The sequence below is a fragment of the Telmatherina bonti genome (genome assembly GCF_933228915.1).
Source record: "Telmatherina bonti genome assembly, chromosome: 13".
NCBI classification, from domain to species: domain Eukaryota; kingdom Metazoa; phylum Chordata; class Actinopteri; order Atheriniformes; family Telmatherinidae; genus Telmatherina; species Telmatherina bonti.
In genome coordinates, this window is record NC_136611.1 from 18357296 (window position 1) to 18375464 (window position 18169).

The 18169-nt window shown below is 40.2% G+C and overlaps 1 protein-coding gene across 1 annotated transcript in view; it reads right to left on the reverse strand.

The window, feature by feature from the left end:
* LOC306764475 (netrin receptor UNC5C-like) overlaps positions 1-17784 on the reverse strand; it is a gene marked incomplete at both ends in the record, with an annotated part of 199831 nt that extends 182047 nt beyond the window's left edge. Inside the window, one exon of the mRNA XM_079251649.1 lies at positions 17667-17784. Coding sequence (XP_079107775.1) covers positions 17667-17784 — 118 coding nt within the window. The remainder of the gene's footprint in view (positions 1-17666) is intronic.
* Between the last annotated feature and the right edge of the window lie 385 nt (positions 17785-18169).

An 18169-nucleotide genomic window follows, 5' to 3' on the forward strand; every position in this document is an offset into this window, starting at 1 on the left:
ACTACAAGCTACAGTCCCAGAATGGCTCAACAAGCTTAATACCATTATCAAGATTTACAGCGATGCTCATGTGGGACTTACATCAAAATGGTTGGTGCAGCGCACAGACAGAACCCATGTCCCAATTAGAGAGCCTAAGAAACTGCAGCGCACACGCACAAACCCACACATACACACACAAAGACACACAATCCCTTTCTCATACAATCTCTACGTCTCACTATCTGTCTCTCTCAGACATTTTTGCATATTCACAATCACTCAAACCCTGTCTCTCACACACGCACAAATATTCACAAACACACCACTCTCCCTGGGGATGCTGCTTTTGGCCTTTACAGCTGGTGGGGGGAAAAAAATTAAATGGTGGACATAAAGAAGGAAAGTGAGAACAAGCTAGAAAATGAGCAAGTAAGGAAGAAAGAGAGTGGAGCAGGATCCCAAACAGCTCGAAATGAACCCACCGCGGCATCAAACAACAAAGTCAGCTTTGGCTGCAACGAGTTGTTTTTTATTTTAGAATTTTAAAAACTGAATTTGTAGAAATTTTTTTCAGAGGCACATCTGATATTTCATTTGCAATTGTTTCATCTTGCTGCTTGGGAAAGCTATAAACCACTTATTTACATTTAAAAGACAAGCAAATGATTTGTGAACGTTTGCTTGAGACTGCATGTGAAGTGTGTTTGAGCTTACTGCATACATTATGAGCGCAAACTCTCTAAAGTGTGTATGTGCATGTGTGCGAGCATGCATGTAAATAAAGGAGGAGCTTTAATGATAGACCAGAAAATGCAGACTGAGCATCTTCCCCTCTGAGTCTCGGAGAGACCAATTCAACTGCCAGAGTAAAGACGTCGGGAGCGCCAAAGCGTCTGAGGTGCTTTAAAGTTTCTGTTCATTATAAAGACACGTACCTAATAGTAGATGCTCTCTGTGTCAAATCAAAACATCTTGATGATTCATTATTAAGTGCCAAAGCATTCTGTAATTCTTTTTCTTTCACAGAACCTTGGCTTGGAAACAAATGACCAATTTCAATATTGAACTAAGATGAATTATTCATGCAGTGCTTGTAAGGCTTTAGGCATGGAAATTTTTCGACATCATAACCTTGTGTAATATCAAAGCAACTTGTGATAAATGGAAATGCACACAGCTGAATGAATTATTTTGAAGCCTTGAGGATAGCACTTCAAAAGTTAATAACAAGACCTAAGTATGTGCCTCATTCAGGTGCATTTATGAAGACTTAATCAACTTCTCCCGCACTTAGCCAAAGCAGGACAAGGCACGCACTTGTGCATGTTGCTGGATCACTTTTAAAAAATGTAAATTTAAAAAGTAATATAAGTTTATATGTAGGCTTTGTGTTTCACTATTGTGATAGGCTTGTGACACTACACGCTACTCTATACCAAGCTACAATACAATAATACTGTATAAGAGGTCAAATAAAACTGTACATAATGACCTCACTTTGTTAACATATGTCATGGGAAATTGTTTAGCTGAATGAGCACATTTATTTAATCAAATCTTAGTTGGTGCAATTTGATCTGAAATAACTCTCCCCGCTCTTTATGAGCAGTGCAAATGTAAAATAGGATTAATTATTCTCCTAAAGTTGACTAAAGCATTGAGATGTAACATGTAGCTTGTCCTTTAAAGGAAGAATTGTATGTGTTATTCTGTTCATTTTAATTGTGCTTGAACTTCCTTTTGTAAATGTCTCACCTTTGTACTTATTCTTTTCTTCTTTTGTCTCTGGCTTACTCAGTGTTGTCACACATCAGTGATTATTTACCTCTCACCATATAATTCTGTCCTCCTCCTTATCTGTCAACTGTACTTCCTCATAGCTTAGCATTTACTAGAGCCAGACTACTGAAGAAGCAGAGATGTTCGTGAAAGAAGCTTAGCTGAGAAATCATCTGGAATCACCCACCTAATACCAGCAACTACACAGGCCCTAAAGTCCGAGTCACCTATTTACACACAAACAGACACAAATGGAGTCCCAAAGCAGAAGACAGTAATCAATGTCAGCCAGTCACAGTTCAATAAGCACACTAAACAATGTTGCTCCATTATTTCTGTCTTGTTTAACCAACAGCACAAGAACAGCTCTTAGAATCAATCCTGGCCCACACGACAGTGTGTGTTTGTGTGTTTGCTACGTCAGAGAACAATGTGTGCTCATATAGGTGTGACTGACTCAGTGGGGGAGTCAGTCGGAAAAAGTCTTTGATGATTAAATGTCCTGACAAAAAGACCTTAGAGATGTTTATGTGTGCACAACATTGTATGTTAACCAATGTTATGCATCAGATGTTGGAGAAATGGTGCATCAGCCATACTGCTCTACAAGCAACCTGGTCGCAACTAACTATGTTGGGGTATTTGATTTGGTTAAAAGGGTGGAATCCTAACCTGTAGTGGCATTTTAGAGCTTTTTAATGCAGTGTTGGTGTTGTTTGTCTTTTTCTTTGCTTTGACACAGAGAAGAATTTTTCTACAAGACAAAATGCTTTTGTTTTGTTTTGTTTTTTTAAATGTTATTTTATTTTAAAAGTAACTTACTTTTTAACAATGCATGGTACAAGATAAAACAGAAAAATATGTAGCTGGTGATCATGAAGCCACACAGCAAGCAATCAATTTATTTATCTATTAAGTGTGACAGGAGACTTTTTTTCCTTTCATAAGATCATAAAATAACCTTTTCATTCACTGTAGTCATCAGAGAGCTTCCAGGCTTCCTTTTATTTTCCTTGCAGTGGTGACATAAAGCAGTTTTGTCCCTTTTTTTCTAACACCTCCTCTGTTATTAGGCTGCCACATTTAAAGCCCAGCATTTAAAAATATCATTTACATATATTGCTATTCTAATTCCCTCATACTATTGTTGATATTTACGTCCCCCAAGAATTGACTGACATTTTCAGGAAACCTCAAAAATGGAATAATGTACATTTGCTTAAAATTTTTTGGGTAATCTGGAGCACCAGCTGGATCCAGCAACTTTTTAAAATGATTCTCAGCTATGAAGAGATGGGAATAATTTTGCTTTTAAAACATATACCTTAAAAAAATAAGGCTCACAGTTACTAGGGAAAAAAATCACAATGGCTTGGCAGAGGTCTGACCTCTCTGAGTGATTGTAGTTAATGTGTAATACACACTTAAAAAGATAGTTGTTTTTATATATTTTTATCTTGCGTCTCTGCGACTGTATATATTCTGCTTACCTCCTGCTGGACAAAGGTGCTAAATATCTTAGGCTGAGATCTCATAGCTCTGGACCAATAACGGAACATAAGAAGACTTGAGAATATGTCTTGTAGTTTCAAGTGGCATGCCCTGTAAGATTTAGTAAATGACATCAGGACTGTTTTAACCTAAGGCTCAGGTCACAACCTACATAGTTTTGGTGGCACCAGCTTGTCTAAACCTCTAAAGCATTTTGCAATCTCAACTCTGTAAATGATTCATCATACACACCTTCCCTGCTTGGCTCTGAAGACCAAATGTGGTGGAACCAAAAGCTTAAAGGACTTAAACTAAAATACTAACAATACAGCTATTCTAGGAAAGTAACAATGACTCATTCCCATTAAAATTTACTGCACAGGTGTCTCGGCTGGGGATAAAATGGTAAGTGACACATTTGCTCTCAAACCCTTCAACTTAATAGTGTGTTATTTTGAAGGTAAACTTGATACCAAGAAAAGACCACATGCATAACTGTCAACCACAAGTGTCATGTTGGTTTCCATAGCAGGATATGTTTTCAGGACGAAAGCCAAGATGAGTGAATTGCAGCATGTTGAGCAGGTGCTGACTTTGTGATCTTTCACCAATGCCAAGATAAATTAATGCAGTAAAACATCATGGTAGGTACCACGAAGTTGAAAAAAGGAAACAAAATGTCATCTTTGAACTGACAAATGTGTCATTAGCTACAAGTTCCAGTTCATTTTCACACTAAAAATAAACTTTAGAGTGTTGGAAGTTGACCTGAGGCCATAACGGCAACCCTTCCCTCATTTTCTGACAAGACCTCAGAACTCAGCACAGATAAACCAAAACCCTGGAGGGGGCCAGAGGAAGAAGCAACACAAATAACCACAGCAACAATACCAGGATTTGAAGGAGCTGGAGGGAGCCGTGGGCATTGTCTGGCTTTAGTTAGCTACTTTCTGATTCTTTTGAAACTGCTCCTTGTGTGTGGATGACATTTCTCAGAACAGAGAAGGGGGAAAAACACTTGAAATGTTTCTGCAAAGTTTTCCCTCTTCTTCTTTTTGTTCAAAGTTTAATTCTCCCTTTCCCCCAGGAAGGAAAGACGGAAAGAAGAAAAGGAGAGAACAGGGAAGAGACTTGGACCAAAGCAGAGAAAGATGAGAAGGGGAGCGGAAGAGACAGCGAGACGTAATAAAGGAAAAGCAGAGATGGACGTGGACTACTTGGAAAGCACAGGGTGGCTCCTTGGCCCTTCAGATGTGGTTAAACAACCCTGTAGTGACACTATGATGTAAGTCATGCACTCATTTATGTGCCTTCACTAAAGTAACTCCATACACATGATGTCACTGGCAGAAAGGCAAATTATAAAACAGTATAACTTACAGATGGCCACTTGCCACACAGCACATACCATATGGCATACTTCACAATGTGAGCAACGGAGTTCTGATTGTCTGCAGCTAATGTGGTTACAAACTATTCATTTGATGTCCAAACGCAATGCGAAGCAGTTTAGTCTGAGCTTTTTACGAGGATGTATTCTCTGTCATGACATGTCTAAAGCAGCTGTGAAGGACATTTTCTGAGGTTTGAAAAGTTCAACCACGTGATGTCATCAGTTTAATCTGTTTTCAGTTCTATATGTCATTCTTCATATTTGTCCGTGTGTCTTTAATATAATGAGAAACATCAGAGAATCCATATTTTCTATTCATGTGTAATTAATAACTTTGATGTGCTTCAAGCAAATGTTTTTTGTTTTTTTTTAACCTGTCCTGTCCAGCATCTCAGCATACAGAACAGCAATCTGCGTGCCATATTTTTGCCAGACAGATTTGCTCTGTCAAGGGAGACATCTCATGTATATAGCTCCCCTTGATAATCTGAATATTTTTATTATTATGATAATTATTTTATTTTATTTATTTATTTATTTATTTTCCTTTTATCATTTTGCAATCATCGTCAGTCTTGATATGGCCAAGCTGGACCTGGCAGGGAAAGAGGAAAAAAAAAGAGGAAATGAAAGGAGGAAAAAGAGAGACAGAAAAGAAAGGCGTGTCTAAGCTACTAAAGTTACAGTATTTGCAAAACAATATAAAGTACTGAAAAAATACAACAAGACATAAGTAGGATAGTGACAATATTCAAAAACAAGACAAAAAAATGAAAAATAAAAGTAAAAAAAGAGAGTCATCAGCAACATTTAGTAGGAAGCAGATGGGAAGATGAGCGCTTTGTGGGCGTGCACATGTGAGTGTTCAACCTGTGATCATGTGACGGAAGGGCGGCCCGGCGGGCACCGGGTGCTGAAGCGCGGGCACCGGCAGCCCACAGGCCCCAGGACCACCCGTATACCAGCAACAGGAAAAATGTGGAAGCAGCATCTTACCGCTTCGTGCTTTTCTGTGTTAACCACGCCCACCTCAAATGTCCAACCAATCACACGATACTGAACAGGCTGCTGGTAAAAGGTGTGCACCCTTGGTATTTAGTCAGCTTCATGAAGCCTTAACTACTCATTCAACCCCTGGTGGTTGGCAGACTACTGGTTGAGAACGTGATCAGAGATGCAGCAGAACTCGTGTTTTGAATGTAAATACTGTTGACGATCAGGTTTATTTAATTGTGGCCATCAAAATCGTGATCACAATCAAAATCGGATTAATTGTGCAGCCCTAGTTAGAGTAACACTCAGACATTTTATGTCCTGCTATACCTTAATAAAACTTGAATCAGAGAACAAACTAGTTTGCTGCTAAGTGAAGGCTGAGACGGAAGCATCTTGGGAGGATAATCCAGATAATGAATGACTGTACAACTGTACAGGTGGCATTTCCCGCCTATCTGAAACTTCTCTGCCAAAATATTAGATATGGTCCAGGAGACGGACAGGATATGCAAAAAACCTGCCAAGAATACAACTGCTACTGCATATGGAGACACAGTGTCAATCCAAATTTCTACTTTAACTGCCAAACTAACATTCAGTGTGTGTGTTGGCTGCCCTGCCTGGACACCCCCCGTGTATGCTACTGACCAGGGTAGAGACACTTTTCAGTTAGTGTACCATGTGTTTGTGGGTGTGTTTTCCAGCACTGGCGCACTGATCGAGCCACATGTCATTGGACCAAGAGTCAGTTCATATTTGGAATACAGTTACTGTACCACCACACCAGCTGCGCTTTGGGTAGTTTTTGATGGCAATGGAAAATAAATATTTATGAGAAGATAAAAAAGCCGATATGTGTGCAGTAAATGCTTGTCTCAAACTTGGGAATGAGCTGATCTTAGACTTTGACATGAAATACTTTCTTTCTATTGAAGTCTTTTGATGTGCTTCATTAAACTGAGTCCTCTGCAAGAGTAATGATTTTATTTTCACCTCTGGGACTGTTTTCTATTCTTTCTTTGAAATGAGAGTTAATCAGTGTTTTTGTAACTTTAGAGCTAAAGGAAAACCCTAAAGACTTCCCAAACAGAAGCGTCTACACACATAAAAGAGAAACAGATGCAGCCAAATTGTTCATATTAAAACATCTTTTTAATTTCCTTTTAGTTTTGTAACAAATTTCAGTACCCAGTGTTGCAATAAAACACCTAAAGAAACCACCGGGTGTCCCACTAAAGCAGCCGCATTTCAAACAAATGTGGCACCAATGTCTTAAATGCTTTAAGTGGCTCTATTATTCATCGCAGGAAAACCAAAAATAGATTTACGCAGCTCTTGTTTCTTCAGTGTCATTTAATGTTATTAAAAAAAAAAGAGTAAAACATAAATGTATCTTCTACTGAAAGATTAAAATTCTTGTATATTTCACATAAAAATTAGCTATCAAACATTTTCCACACTGCCACATTGTCATGTTTCTACGGTAGCGTAGAGCTGTCATCCTCATAAAAAAAAGTTTGGGCCTTATTACGTTATAACGTGATAGTTTTATTGTAAAAACGTGAAACGTATCACGTTATAATGTGATAGTTTATTGTAAAAACGTGAAACATATCACGTTATAACGTGATAAGTTTATTGTAAAAACGTGAAACGTATCACGTTATTCGTGATATGTTTTATTGTATCACGTTATAACGGGATACGTTTCACGTTTTTACAATAAAATTATCACGTTATAACGTAATAAGGCCCAAACTTTTTTTTTATGAGGATGACAGCTCTACGCTTCCGTATGTTTCTTAGAGATTTCATCAGCAGCAAGAACACAGCAGGGAGTTTCAAATTTTGTCCCACCACAACACATGTAATGATTTGACCCATCAATGTTTCATTATGAATGTATCAAATATATCCCATCGTTGATGTAAGCATGTGATGAAAAGCGTCTCTGAAAAATGCATGATGACAAATTCGGCCTAAGTGCAGAAGCTTAAAACAACACAATGAATTGATGTCAAAGTTTTGCAAGTCCTTGCGATGCAACCAGAGAACTGCTTTGAAGCCAACATGGGATGATATTTTTTGTAAAGCAGAGTGATGGACAACGACATTAGGTGAAGGGTTTGACACATCTATGGTCATAAAAGGCATGGAAGAAAAATGTCACCATCAAAATATAATTAATTCTGATAAACTGCAAGAAAGTATTAACTGTTCATATATTAGCCCAGTCGGATCAATGGCACTGTTCCCAAAACTTTGTAACAGACATGTTGAAAAGAAAAAAACCTAAAACAGTGCAATGTCTGGATTATTGCAATGCCAGTCTCACCAATAATCATGCTGTATTTGTCTTTGTGTCCCAAAATACAGTTTCAAATTCTGTGCTTGTAAATTGTGAGATGGTTGTATGTTCATTGTGTCTGTCTCTGATTGGCAGTGTTAAAAAGAGTTGGCGAGAATCGTGACACATTACAAAATACTCTCAACTTTTTTTTTTCTTTCTTTTCAGAAACGAAAACTAAAGTTGAGTTCAATTGTAGTCAAAATAGACTTAAATTGTGTGATTAATGAAAATGGTGAGAGTTCATTCATTCATTCATTATCCTAACCGCCTAATCCAATGAAGGGTCGCTGGAGCCTATCCCAGCTGTCTTTGGGCGAAAGGCAGGGTACACCCTGGACAGCTCGCTTATCCATCGCAAGGCCGCCACAAGATTTAATTTGTCAAAATATTGCAGCTTTTAAATTTGCGCTTTAAGTCAGTGAAAGAGAAAGTCTTTCATTGTGAAACTTGACTGCAGCTTTAGAACCACTTGACGCTCACATGCTGCAAAGTTGCTAGTGTTCAGACACATCCTCCTTCTTTTGTTGCCTCCCCATGTGCGCTACTTTTTCATGACACTGTCGCACGATGCGCTCCACGGTTGGGGGTGGCAGATGGGGGAGGGATGTGTGCTGTGTTTCTAATTAATAACTCCAAGAGTGTAATTGAAGTCAGAGTGTTGTTAATGTTTGTTAAAAGGTCTTACAAAGAAAAAATGTTGCAGGTTAACGTCCATTTCAATGCTGTACTACTGTTCAGTACGACTGTATCTGCTTCGGTCTGAACTCTCATGGAAATCTTTGTCCTTTGGGATGGAAACATAAAACAGCCCAAACAGAGAGAGTCAGAAAGAGCTCAAAAGTTTAAAACAACAACATTTTGTTTTCTTAGGGTCACTCCAGTGGTTACTTTGTTTGATTGTTTTTCGCAATCACCCATAAATTTTCTAAGACGATAAAGCACAGAAAGCTAGAAGGCTCAAAGAAGCAGAGGTGCCGCACACACACACACACACACACACACACACACACACACACACACACACACACACAAGTACGCACATGTACAGATATCTGTGAACGCAAAACATGCAAAAGTCTGTGTGGGAGGAAATCAATGAAAACAAAGCCTAGCTGAAACGTGCTATAAACAAGAGTACAAAACAAGTCAGTAGGTCCCTCCTTTTATAGCTGCACTCCTGAGTCACAATGATGAGCACTCACAATGAAAAAAAAAATAGCTTTCACTCTGAGGCTGGTAGGACAGTCAATCTGAAATATTTCATCATTCAAAACAGCTGTAAAGACTGAAAGTAAAAAAAAAATCTCCATAATTCCATTTAATTTTCAGCCCCTCAGGGAAAAATCCAGACATACACAGTCAACCCACACTGTAGCCGAGAGTTTTGTAGTTCAAATAAATCCTAAGTTTGACTACGAGCAAAGGATGAACAAAGTCTGGGCTGAAGCTTAAAAAAATAAATCATCTGAATACTGGTGACCCTCTTCTGCTTATTCATATAGTATCCTTCTCATTTCACTCAGTTCTAAAGAAACATTTTTGGAAATTATGAATTGAGCATCTCGGTTTGGAAGTATAACCTTTAAAACAAAAGCAGCGTCCAAACAGGAAACAGGAACAGCGCTCTGACAGGAAAACAACTGATGCATACATTCATTTTAACTTTTCTTCCAGAAGCTCATGGAGACAAAGGCCACGAAACTCGCATCCATTTTTCAGCCAGCAAAAGAACGTCTCTCTGCAGAACAGAGAACTCTGACTCTGCGTAACATGGAGCTGTTTCTAACAGCTCTAAGACTCCCAACCCAGAACAGGCTCACTTTCTCTCTGTTTTGTCAGTCCAGCTAATCAATTCTCAATGTTTTGAACAAAAAAATCTTGTTTAACAGTTAAAAAATAAAAAAAACAGATAAGAAAAAACATATATACAGTCATCCTCGAATTTATTCATACCCTCCTATTAAAGAAGGAAGAAAACAGCTACCTGTAAAATTAACTGAAATTGACGAAAGTAATAATAAAGTTTTTATGAAAATAATTACATTATATTTTTAATTCTGGTTCAATAGAAAATGCCTTTTAAAGCAAACAAATATGATCAAATTTAATAAAAAGCAGTTTCTTATAGCTTGTTTTTTTTATTTTCATAAACCAGATTCAAAGCAGAGGTCTCCATTTGCAACCGGAACAACTTATATAGTTTATAATATCTATTGTAACATATAAAATCACATTAAAAAGATCCACATAGAGACTAGATTTAAATCAGGAGTTTTCAGCAGAGCACTTCATACCTCAGAGAACTGTGATTAATTATGCTGTATTTTCTACTGGTAAAGTCCACATCATCAAATCACCATGTTATCCTCCTTCCACTTGTTCAACATAGCTCTATTCGTTCATTTGGATCAGCCTTTTCTTGTCTTCCATCCTCATTTCTTTCCTGAAGAACAAAAGATCTCATGAAGCAAGATTTTCACATGCAGAGAGCAACAATATTCCCCCCTTCATCTCCACTTCCAGTACTCTCCTACCTGTATTCCTTTGGGGAGGAGGGAAAAAATGTGTTGGATAATTCTGGAAAGTAACAATGTAATATTTCATCCACATGTGCAGACACACACGCACACACACATGCTCACACACACCTATCTGAATCTATGAAACATGCCTTTTCAGCAAAGTGCTGCCCATATTCATTAGCCACTTAGAAAGCTGTGTTGAAATGAATCAAAGTAAACTGCTTACACGTAATCTTGTCAGCTGCAGAGTAAAATATACAAGGCTTATTATAACACAAGAGGCAAAATAAGTGAACTCATAGAACCATATTGACTGTAAAGAGACATCACGCACAGTAAATTTGTTTCTTTTCTTTTTTTTTAATTTTCTATATCTTCTTTGCATCTTGCTTGTGTGTGCATGTTACGCCCTTGTTTTTACTAAGCCTGCACAGAAAGCAGTACAGTAAATTACATCATGTCTACAGCAGGAAAACAGGCAACCAAAACCCTCTTTTATAACGCACTTTAAATACCCTTTTTCACAGCATCCTACAGAATTACAATGTACTCGTTCACAACAGCCATAACTCTCTTGCGTGTGTGTGTGTGTGTACATGCACACATGTAAAATGCAGACGTAAGCTAAGGAGGTAAAAAGTAACAGTGGTGATTACAGTAATTATGGTTTCAGGTTTTTGCATATTCCCTCAGATGGGCCACTGGATCACCAGACAGTTTTGGTGGAAACCAAGAGGAGGGAAGGGAGAAAGAAAAGAGTTATTGTTGGGGCAGATCGAAAGAGGATTGTTGAAGAAAAGAAGTGAAAAGGAGAGGAGAACCGGCGAAAAGACTGAGAGGAGAGAAGGAGAACAAGAATGGAAACATAGAAGGAGGGTAACAAAGGAAACAAGTATGTAACGGTGAAAGATACAAAGAAGAGAAAGACTAATCCTTCGGGCAGCCTCCCAACATACTCAGCCCGCTTGCTCCCTCCTCCTCCTCTCTCCATTATCAACCAGGAGTTGAATGGGCTTTTACAGTGAGGCTTTGTTTCATATCAAAAAGGAACGTGAATGTCAAATTCTCTTCCCTCTCTCTCACAGAAAGAAGAGAATAAAAACACCTTCTCTTCCTTTTGTTTCTTCATTTCATCTCTTTCCTCCGGTTAAGTCCGACTATAACCCTGTTGAACAATGTTTCCTTAACTTCCCTCCTGCTCCTCCTTTCTAAATGATCCTGTCTTGCGCTCTCAAAACAGCACAATGTACATAACACGCTTGCAGTGGAAACAAAAAGAGCCCAGGACCAGAGATCCCAGCCTGGTGGACCCCCTGTCGCGGCACCATGTCTTCTCTCAAAGGCAGCTTAATTACACATTCATGGTGACACAAAAAAGACTCTCTTGCCCCAACACACAAACACACCACTCTGCCAAAACACCCAACACCCATCTGCTGGTCGTGTGTCTGCCCTAAAGGAGTTCTTCCTTCAAAACAGGGGGCACATTTTGAAAAGTTTTTTTTTTCTTTTTTTTTTTTATACATATAAATCAGTTTGTGTTTTAGGAGTGACACCTGTGCAAGAGCTGCAGTATTTAGAAAGTTTTACCTCCACTAACATCTGTGATCATGCAGTAAAGTGCAAAGAAACATTGGAAATCTGCTGCCTGTCTTTAATATCAGTGCCTTGAGCAAAAAATCTGGAGATGCAGCAGACGGGCGCTTTGGCATGAATCCCAAGAAAGTGTGAAAGACAGACCTGGAAGGGGCAGGGGATTAGGATGAAGTGGCAGAAGTTGTTTCCATACAAAGCGGGGAAAAAAAGATGTCGCCTTTAATCGCACGTCCTCTGTAAGTGCAGCTCGCAGCTTGGATTCTTTTTTCAAGCGACTAAACCAACCTGAGCTATTTACAGGAGGTTTTATGGTATCAAATAAAAAGAGTATATAGACCATGAAAAAGCCTAAGCAGCCTGCTGTGGACAGAGGCGAGACCTTAAAACAAAGATACAGGGTGAGATGTCAATGGAGAGCAGCTGGCATAGCGGGGAGCTCCATTTCTCTACCTGTCACCCTGCTTCTTGCCTTTCCTTTTCAATTCCATCTATCTGCTTCGGACTTTTGCATGTGTGTGTGTGTGTGTGTGTGTGTGTGTGTGTGTTGGAAGGAAAACTCTCCTTCTGACCGATGTGTTTCTGTGACCAAACACAAGCACATAAAAACAGAATGTCTTGCTCCTTGTGGGTCTAGTTCAGAATCACAACAATAAGTCCACGGTTTTGGCCACACTTTTATTAAACTGTGTAAATATAAGAAGAGAAACAGAGCAGCGTGCAACTGCAATAACGGAAAGGGGACGGCTTTCAGAAGGAGAGAAACATTAAAGAAAACATTAACAGTGTCAGAAGAGAAAAGATGAAGGGATGACAGAGACGATGAGAGGAGAATAAGAGAAGAGTTTGAGGACGAATGACATGAGATGGGAAACGAGATGATGGACAGCAGCAAAAAAAAAAAAAAAAAAAAAAGAAATCCTCAACCTGGCACTTGGAGGCAGAAATCCACCAAGTCCAACAGTTCACCACTGGGATCACAGATGAACCGTTTATTTTTGAAGCACATTGCAAAAAAATCAAGTGTTTTATTCCATTCATTTATTTTTCATTGGACTTTATGCAAAGAATTTTGTCAATTTCAGCTATCAAAACATGTGACTGTTGGATGCAAGTTTTTTCACCTATATGTCATGACATTTTTGAATGATTTCTATCCAATGGTGTAGCATAATAACCTAAAGGTAAAGATAAGAATACCTAAACAGGCTCATCATTTTTGCACTGCCGGACTGTACGGGACCTGTGGGAACTATATAGTTAGCCATTGATCGGAACAAATGTTGTTCTCTCCAAGCTACCACTCAACACACTAGAGATATACACACAGGAACACACACAGCTAAACTAAGACAAAAAGCCTGGAAATGAGAGCACCAAATGAGGCCTTGGGTTTCGCGCGCCATGAAAAATTCATAACTCCAGATCTTTACATGAAACTCTAGAAGGAATTGAGCCAAACAGCAAGAGAAGCTGGGAATCTGTTTCAGAGCATTTAGCCATTTCTTTGCCTTCTTCCCTCACTGTTGGACAAGATTTTTTTTTTTTTTTAAAAAGGACACTCATAGACACAGTTGGACAAAGGCGCACACAGAGTTGGACTCTTATGTTCCATGCTGGGTTTCCCCCTCGAGAAGAATAGAAGATAAACGGTGCAAGTCGGGTGACGCAGTTTGGCAGTGCAGCCTTTAAAACCATGCTTCTTCAAAGGCAGGATTTCATCTTTCTAAAAGGAAAAACATGCCTGCAAAGTCTCTGACTGCTACACAAACAACCCAAGGTCCTTATTCCTGAAACAGGGTGAGCTGTAATTGCTATGTGTTGAGTAAACTACATATAAAAACGCAAAGCTGTAGGTGAATGGACGCTGGAGTTCCCCGGGTCCAACTCAACCTGTACTGAATGAATGGATGAAAAAAAGGCCACAGGCATGGAGCGAAGGATATAAAGGAGGAGTCATTAAAATCCATTCAACAGCTAACAGAGGACTGGCCATAAAGAATAGAGATACAGAAGTGAAAAGGTGGGAGGAGAGATGTCTCATCACTGGTCACACTTAAAGTGAGAGAATATGAACTGCATGGGGGAGGAAGCGAGGGTAAGATTTTCTTTATTTAAGAAAAAAAAAAAGAAGGGCAGAAAGGTTGAGGGAAATCTGCCATCACTGGGCTGCTGCTAGCAGCAGGAGGGTCCTCTATACAAAACCACCCCAGACACAGTCAAAGACTTCCTTTCACATATCCGCGTGAACGCCCGTCAGAACACACACACACACACACACACACACCATGCACGCAGAGCACAGTCAAACACACAACACAGAGAATGCAGACAGAATGCAGCATTGTTTGACTGCAGAAATATCTTGCTGTGCGTGCGTATTTGTGTGGCAGTCAGTCAGCTTGTCAAGTCCTAGTGGAGTGATCAAAGCTCGTACAAACCACCCAGAGAGATCTCCCTTCCTCAGCCATTCATCCTTTCCCTCTTTCTGTCTGTGTATGTTTCCCTTTCACTCTGATACAGAAACCCCATCAAATATACCACATAAAACCTGCTGGACCAATTGCACGGCACTGGCTGGAGCAGCACAGCCAATCAAAGCAGCTTTTTTTTTGTTGCAATAATTCCCAGCTGTCCCCCGACAAACACTGAACCCTGGATGGCTGCACTGCACCATGGGACAGGATAAGAGCATAATGGCAAGCAGCATGGGAGCTCTGGCAGGATCATCATGGTGAATTTGAACGTATACATACACAATAATGCAACAAAACACCGTGTGAGCTCTGCTGGAGGCCTGGGTTGTGCCAAGCTCTCGCTTTCTGTTTCTCTCTCACACACACACCCCAGGAGTTCCCTTAGACAATGTCCATACTGCCAAGTTCATGTCTGAATACAAACCTCTTGCAGTCACACATGCTAAAACCCGACTAAACAGACTCATACGTTTTTGTTTGCTTGTTCTTGCTGGTTTTTTTTAAATTAAACTGATGCACGACACACTAATGAAGATCCCAGAAACCAGACACCAAAGGTTTTACACATGCAATGCAGAACTCTGAAATGTAGAATCTGACTTTGCTGCAGTTTAGTAATCCAAACCAACAAGAGGACTTTTCAGTCTGAGATTAGCTATCATGGCACACATTCACTCAAGATCAAATGTAAAAGGACTCAGCTAATGGCTTTTTAATAGCCCTAATTCTTTGGGGGTGGGGTGTAGCTAGTAAACGGACAAAAGTGCTTAAGCTGGCACGAAAGGGATCTCAACTAACACTCCTCCCCTTAATGTATGTACACATGTCTCATAAGCACCACTGCCGATGTCAAGCTGCAAATCCAGGTAAAATACACAACTTTTCCTCATTAAATCACTTAAAGAACAAAAGAGAAATGGCAAAGATCATCAGATCATTCCCATCCTGAACATTAGTAAGGACTTGAGTTATAACTTGGCTACTAAACCTGCAAAACCTACATGTTCACACTGTAGGGTTGAGCTGTGACTGGTCATGAGATTTTAAATGACGCATGAGCAGCAGCAAACAAGTTGGGTTTGAATAAATATTGGTGTTTCATATTCAGTGGGATTGTTTCCCACCTGCATGTGTTGGGAACTAACTTATGTAGGATCAACTTTCTGCACAAAGGAGCCCACATTTATGTGTTCTGGCCCATCCAGGCGAGCTAATGAGTGACTCGTCTCACACAAAGAAACAACTTCAGAGACATGAGCCAAGTTGTGGGAACAGAGAAATATCCAAAACAACAATAACAGGCATGCCATACGAAGGCTTGAAACAAAAAACCAGAAAAGAGAGAAGGGCAGAGTTAGGGGAAAGGCTGACTTTTTCCAAGAGTGTGAAAAGACTGAGGAGTGTCGAGCATCTGAAAGACATCAGCAGTATGAGTCCCAATTATTAGATTTTCTCTACAGAGGTCAAACTAAGTCGCATATCAGAGCCAGGATGCCGTTTATCAGAGGTAGGTGCAACCCTCAAAATGTGTCCCTAAATTGCAATGTATTGATTTACAAGTAAACCAATAAAGAACACTTATAATGAATATTGGAGGCTGTTGCCGAAATGTTGTTCCCCAGGGCAACAAGAGAAAGGCAGCAGCAACATCATGTCCAATTATTTCCTATATTCAGCACAAAAGCCCTTGGCCAATTTGTAATGTCAATACCAATTTATAGACTACATCCTGGTGTCGACCCAGAAAATTACACAGTGATTTTCTTAAGCAGGGCTTCACACTGAATATTACTTATTAAAATGTGATCTCAATCTAAAGGATCAGATTAAACGAGGCTGCCTATAAGGTCAAACTTCCACAAGGCGCACTGAGCAAATGTGAATGAAACAGCTTGTTAAAACAACAATTTGGTCATTTTCTTCTCTTTAGGGTGAACATTAACAAGGTGCAAGTTCTCTGTGAGAAGGTCAGTAAGAATGTGAAAGGGTTTTTTTTTTTTTTTTCTCTTTTTCCAAAGAAGCAGCTGCCTAACAGCAGAGCTCGTCGTAAAGAACAAAATGTCTAAATGGGAGAAAGTTGTGCAGCTTGATGCATTCAGCGCGTGATCTGCTGCAAACATCATCCATGGCTGGTGACTGCTTGACATTCTTCAGAAATACCACTTCAATATCCCTCTGTGATCCACTCGGGGCGCATAGTGGACACAGCTGTAATATACCAGCTTGTTTCCACCACTGACCCATCGTCCTACCAGCTCTTTTTCGACTCAGGCATGATTATGGGACGATGTTGATCTTGTGTGGTTAGGCATATGCCTTCACTTCCAATCAGGAAGCTTCAAGTCGTTTTGTCTGCAAACTCCTGGTTTTCGTTTTTTGCAACTGCAAAAGCTTGTGACGCGTCCGCGCGCGTGTGCGTGTGTGTGCTTCTGAGAAATGTCTCCAATTGAAGCGTTTTTCTTTATTTTGCAAATAAAGAAACAGCAGTCGCCTGTCAGTGATTTCAGTGTCCACGGCTGCCTCCAACATCTCTCTCTGATTTCTCTGTTTATTGGATGCAGTTTTAAAAACTCGTCACGTTTCTATCCTGGGGACCCAAAGCAAAGACTTCTCGTTCAGACTGTTAAACTGCAGTAATCCTACTGTCATCTGAGTCCACGGCACATTTGTCAGCGCACAATTTCACATATTTAGAAAAATAAATAAAAGTTCATTATTATGAGTCTTGGGCAGCGACTCATTCATAATTTACTTGGAAAATTCTGCGAGTTCTGCCTTTCAGTGTGAACACCAGTCCTCACACACATGGGCACGCATAAAATCCAGCCTTTCCCTAAAGAAACAGTGACCTAAACACACCTACTCATCTGCATCTACTCCGTCTGAATTGAGAAATTGAGAGAGAGAGAGAGAGAGAGACAGAGAGAGAATAAGTGGTGCCTTCAGGATCTAGTTGTGCCTCTCAGTGGTCTAATTGACGCGCCGTCACCGACACGTAAACGCACCGAACGAGCGCTTCATCACTTTGAAGCGTGGAAGGTGTGATTCCAGTCTGTGGGAGAAGACGCGCTATCCCGCCTTACCTTGAGCGGCTCCTGGGTGTACAAACACCAAGAGAAGCAGGATCCCCGCCGTGGCGCACATTCTCACCAAGCTGGAGCCCCCAAGCGCTGCTCCACTTCTCAGTCCACTTTTACCCATCACAGACACGGCGTAATGCACATGAACGGAGAAAAAAAACTAAAGAAAAAAAAGGATAAAAAGAAAGAAAAAACTCCTCCGTCCACGATGGGGGAAATGAGAACCCCCCCTCCAGGGCTGGATCTGCTGATGGTGTGTAAAACCAACACTGTGGGCGCAGAGCTTCTAGTCCCGATGTATGTCCGTGTTCAGAAGAGGCTGTTAAAGCTGCGACAGAGGTGGTGGAAATAAGCACGGGGTCCCGTCACTCGTGTCAGCGACTCTGCTGCCTTGCCACTGCTCTCCGCTTTCCTCTCCGCGCGCTCTCCCCTCTGCCACCGTCTCCGTTTACGCAGAGAGAGAGAAATGCCACCGCCCTCTGGCTACAACACCAGACTTCACTTTC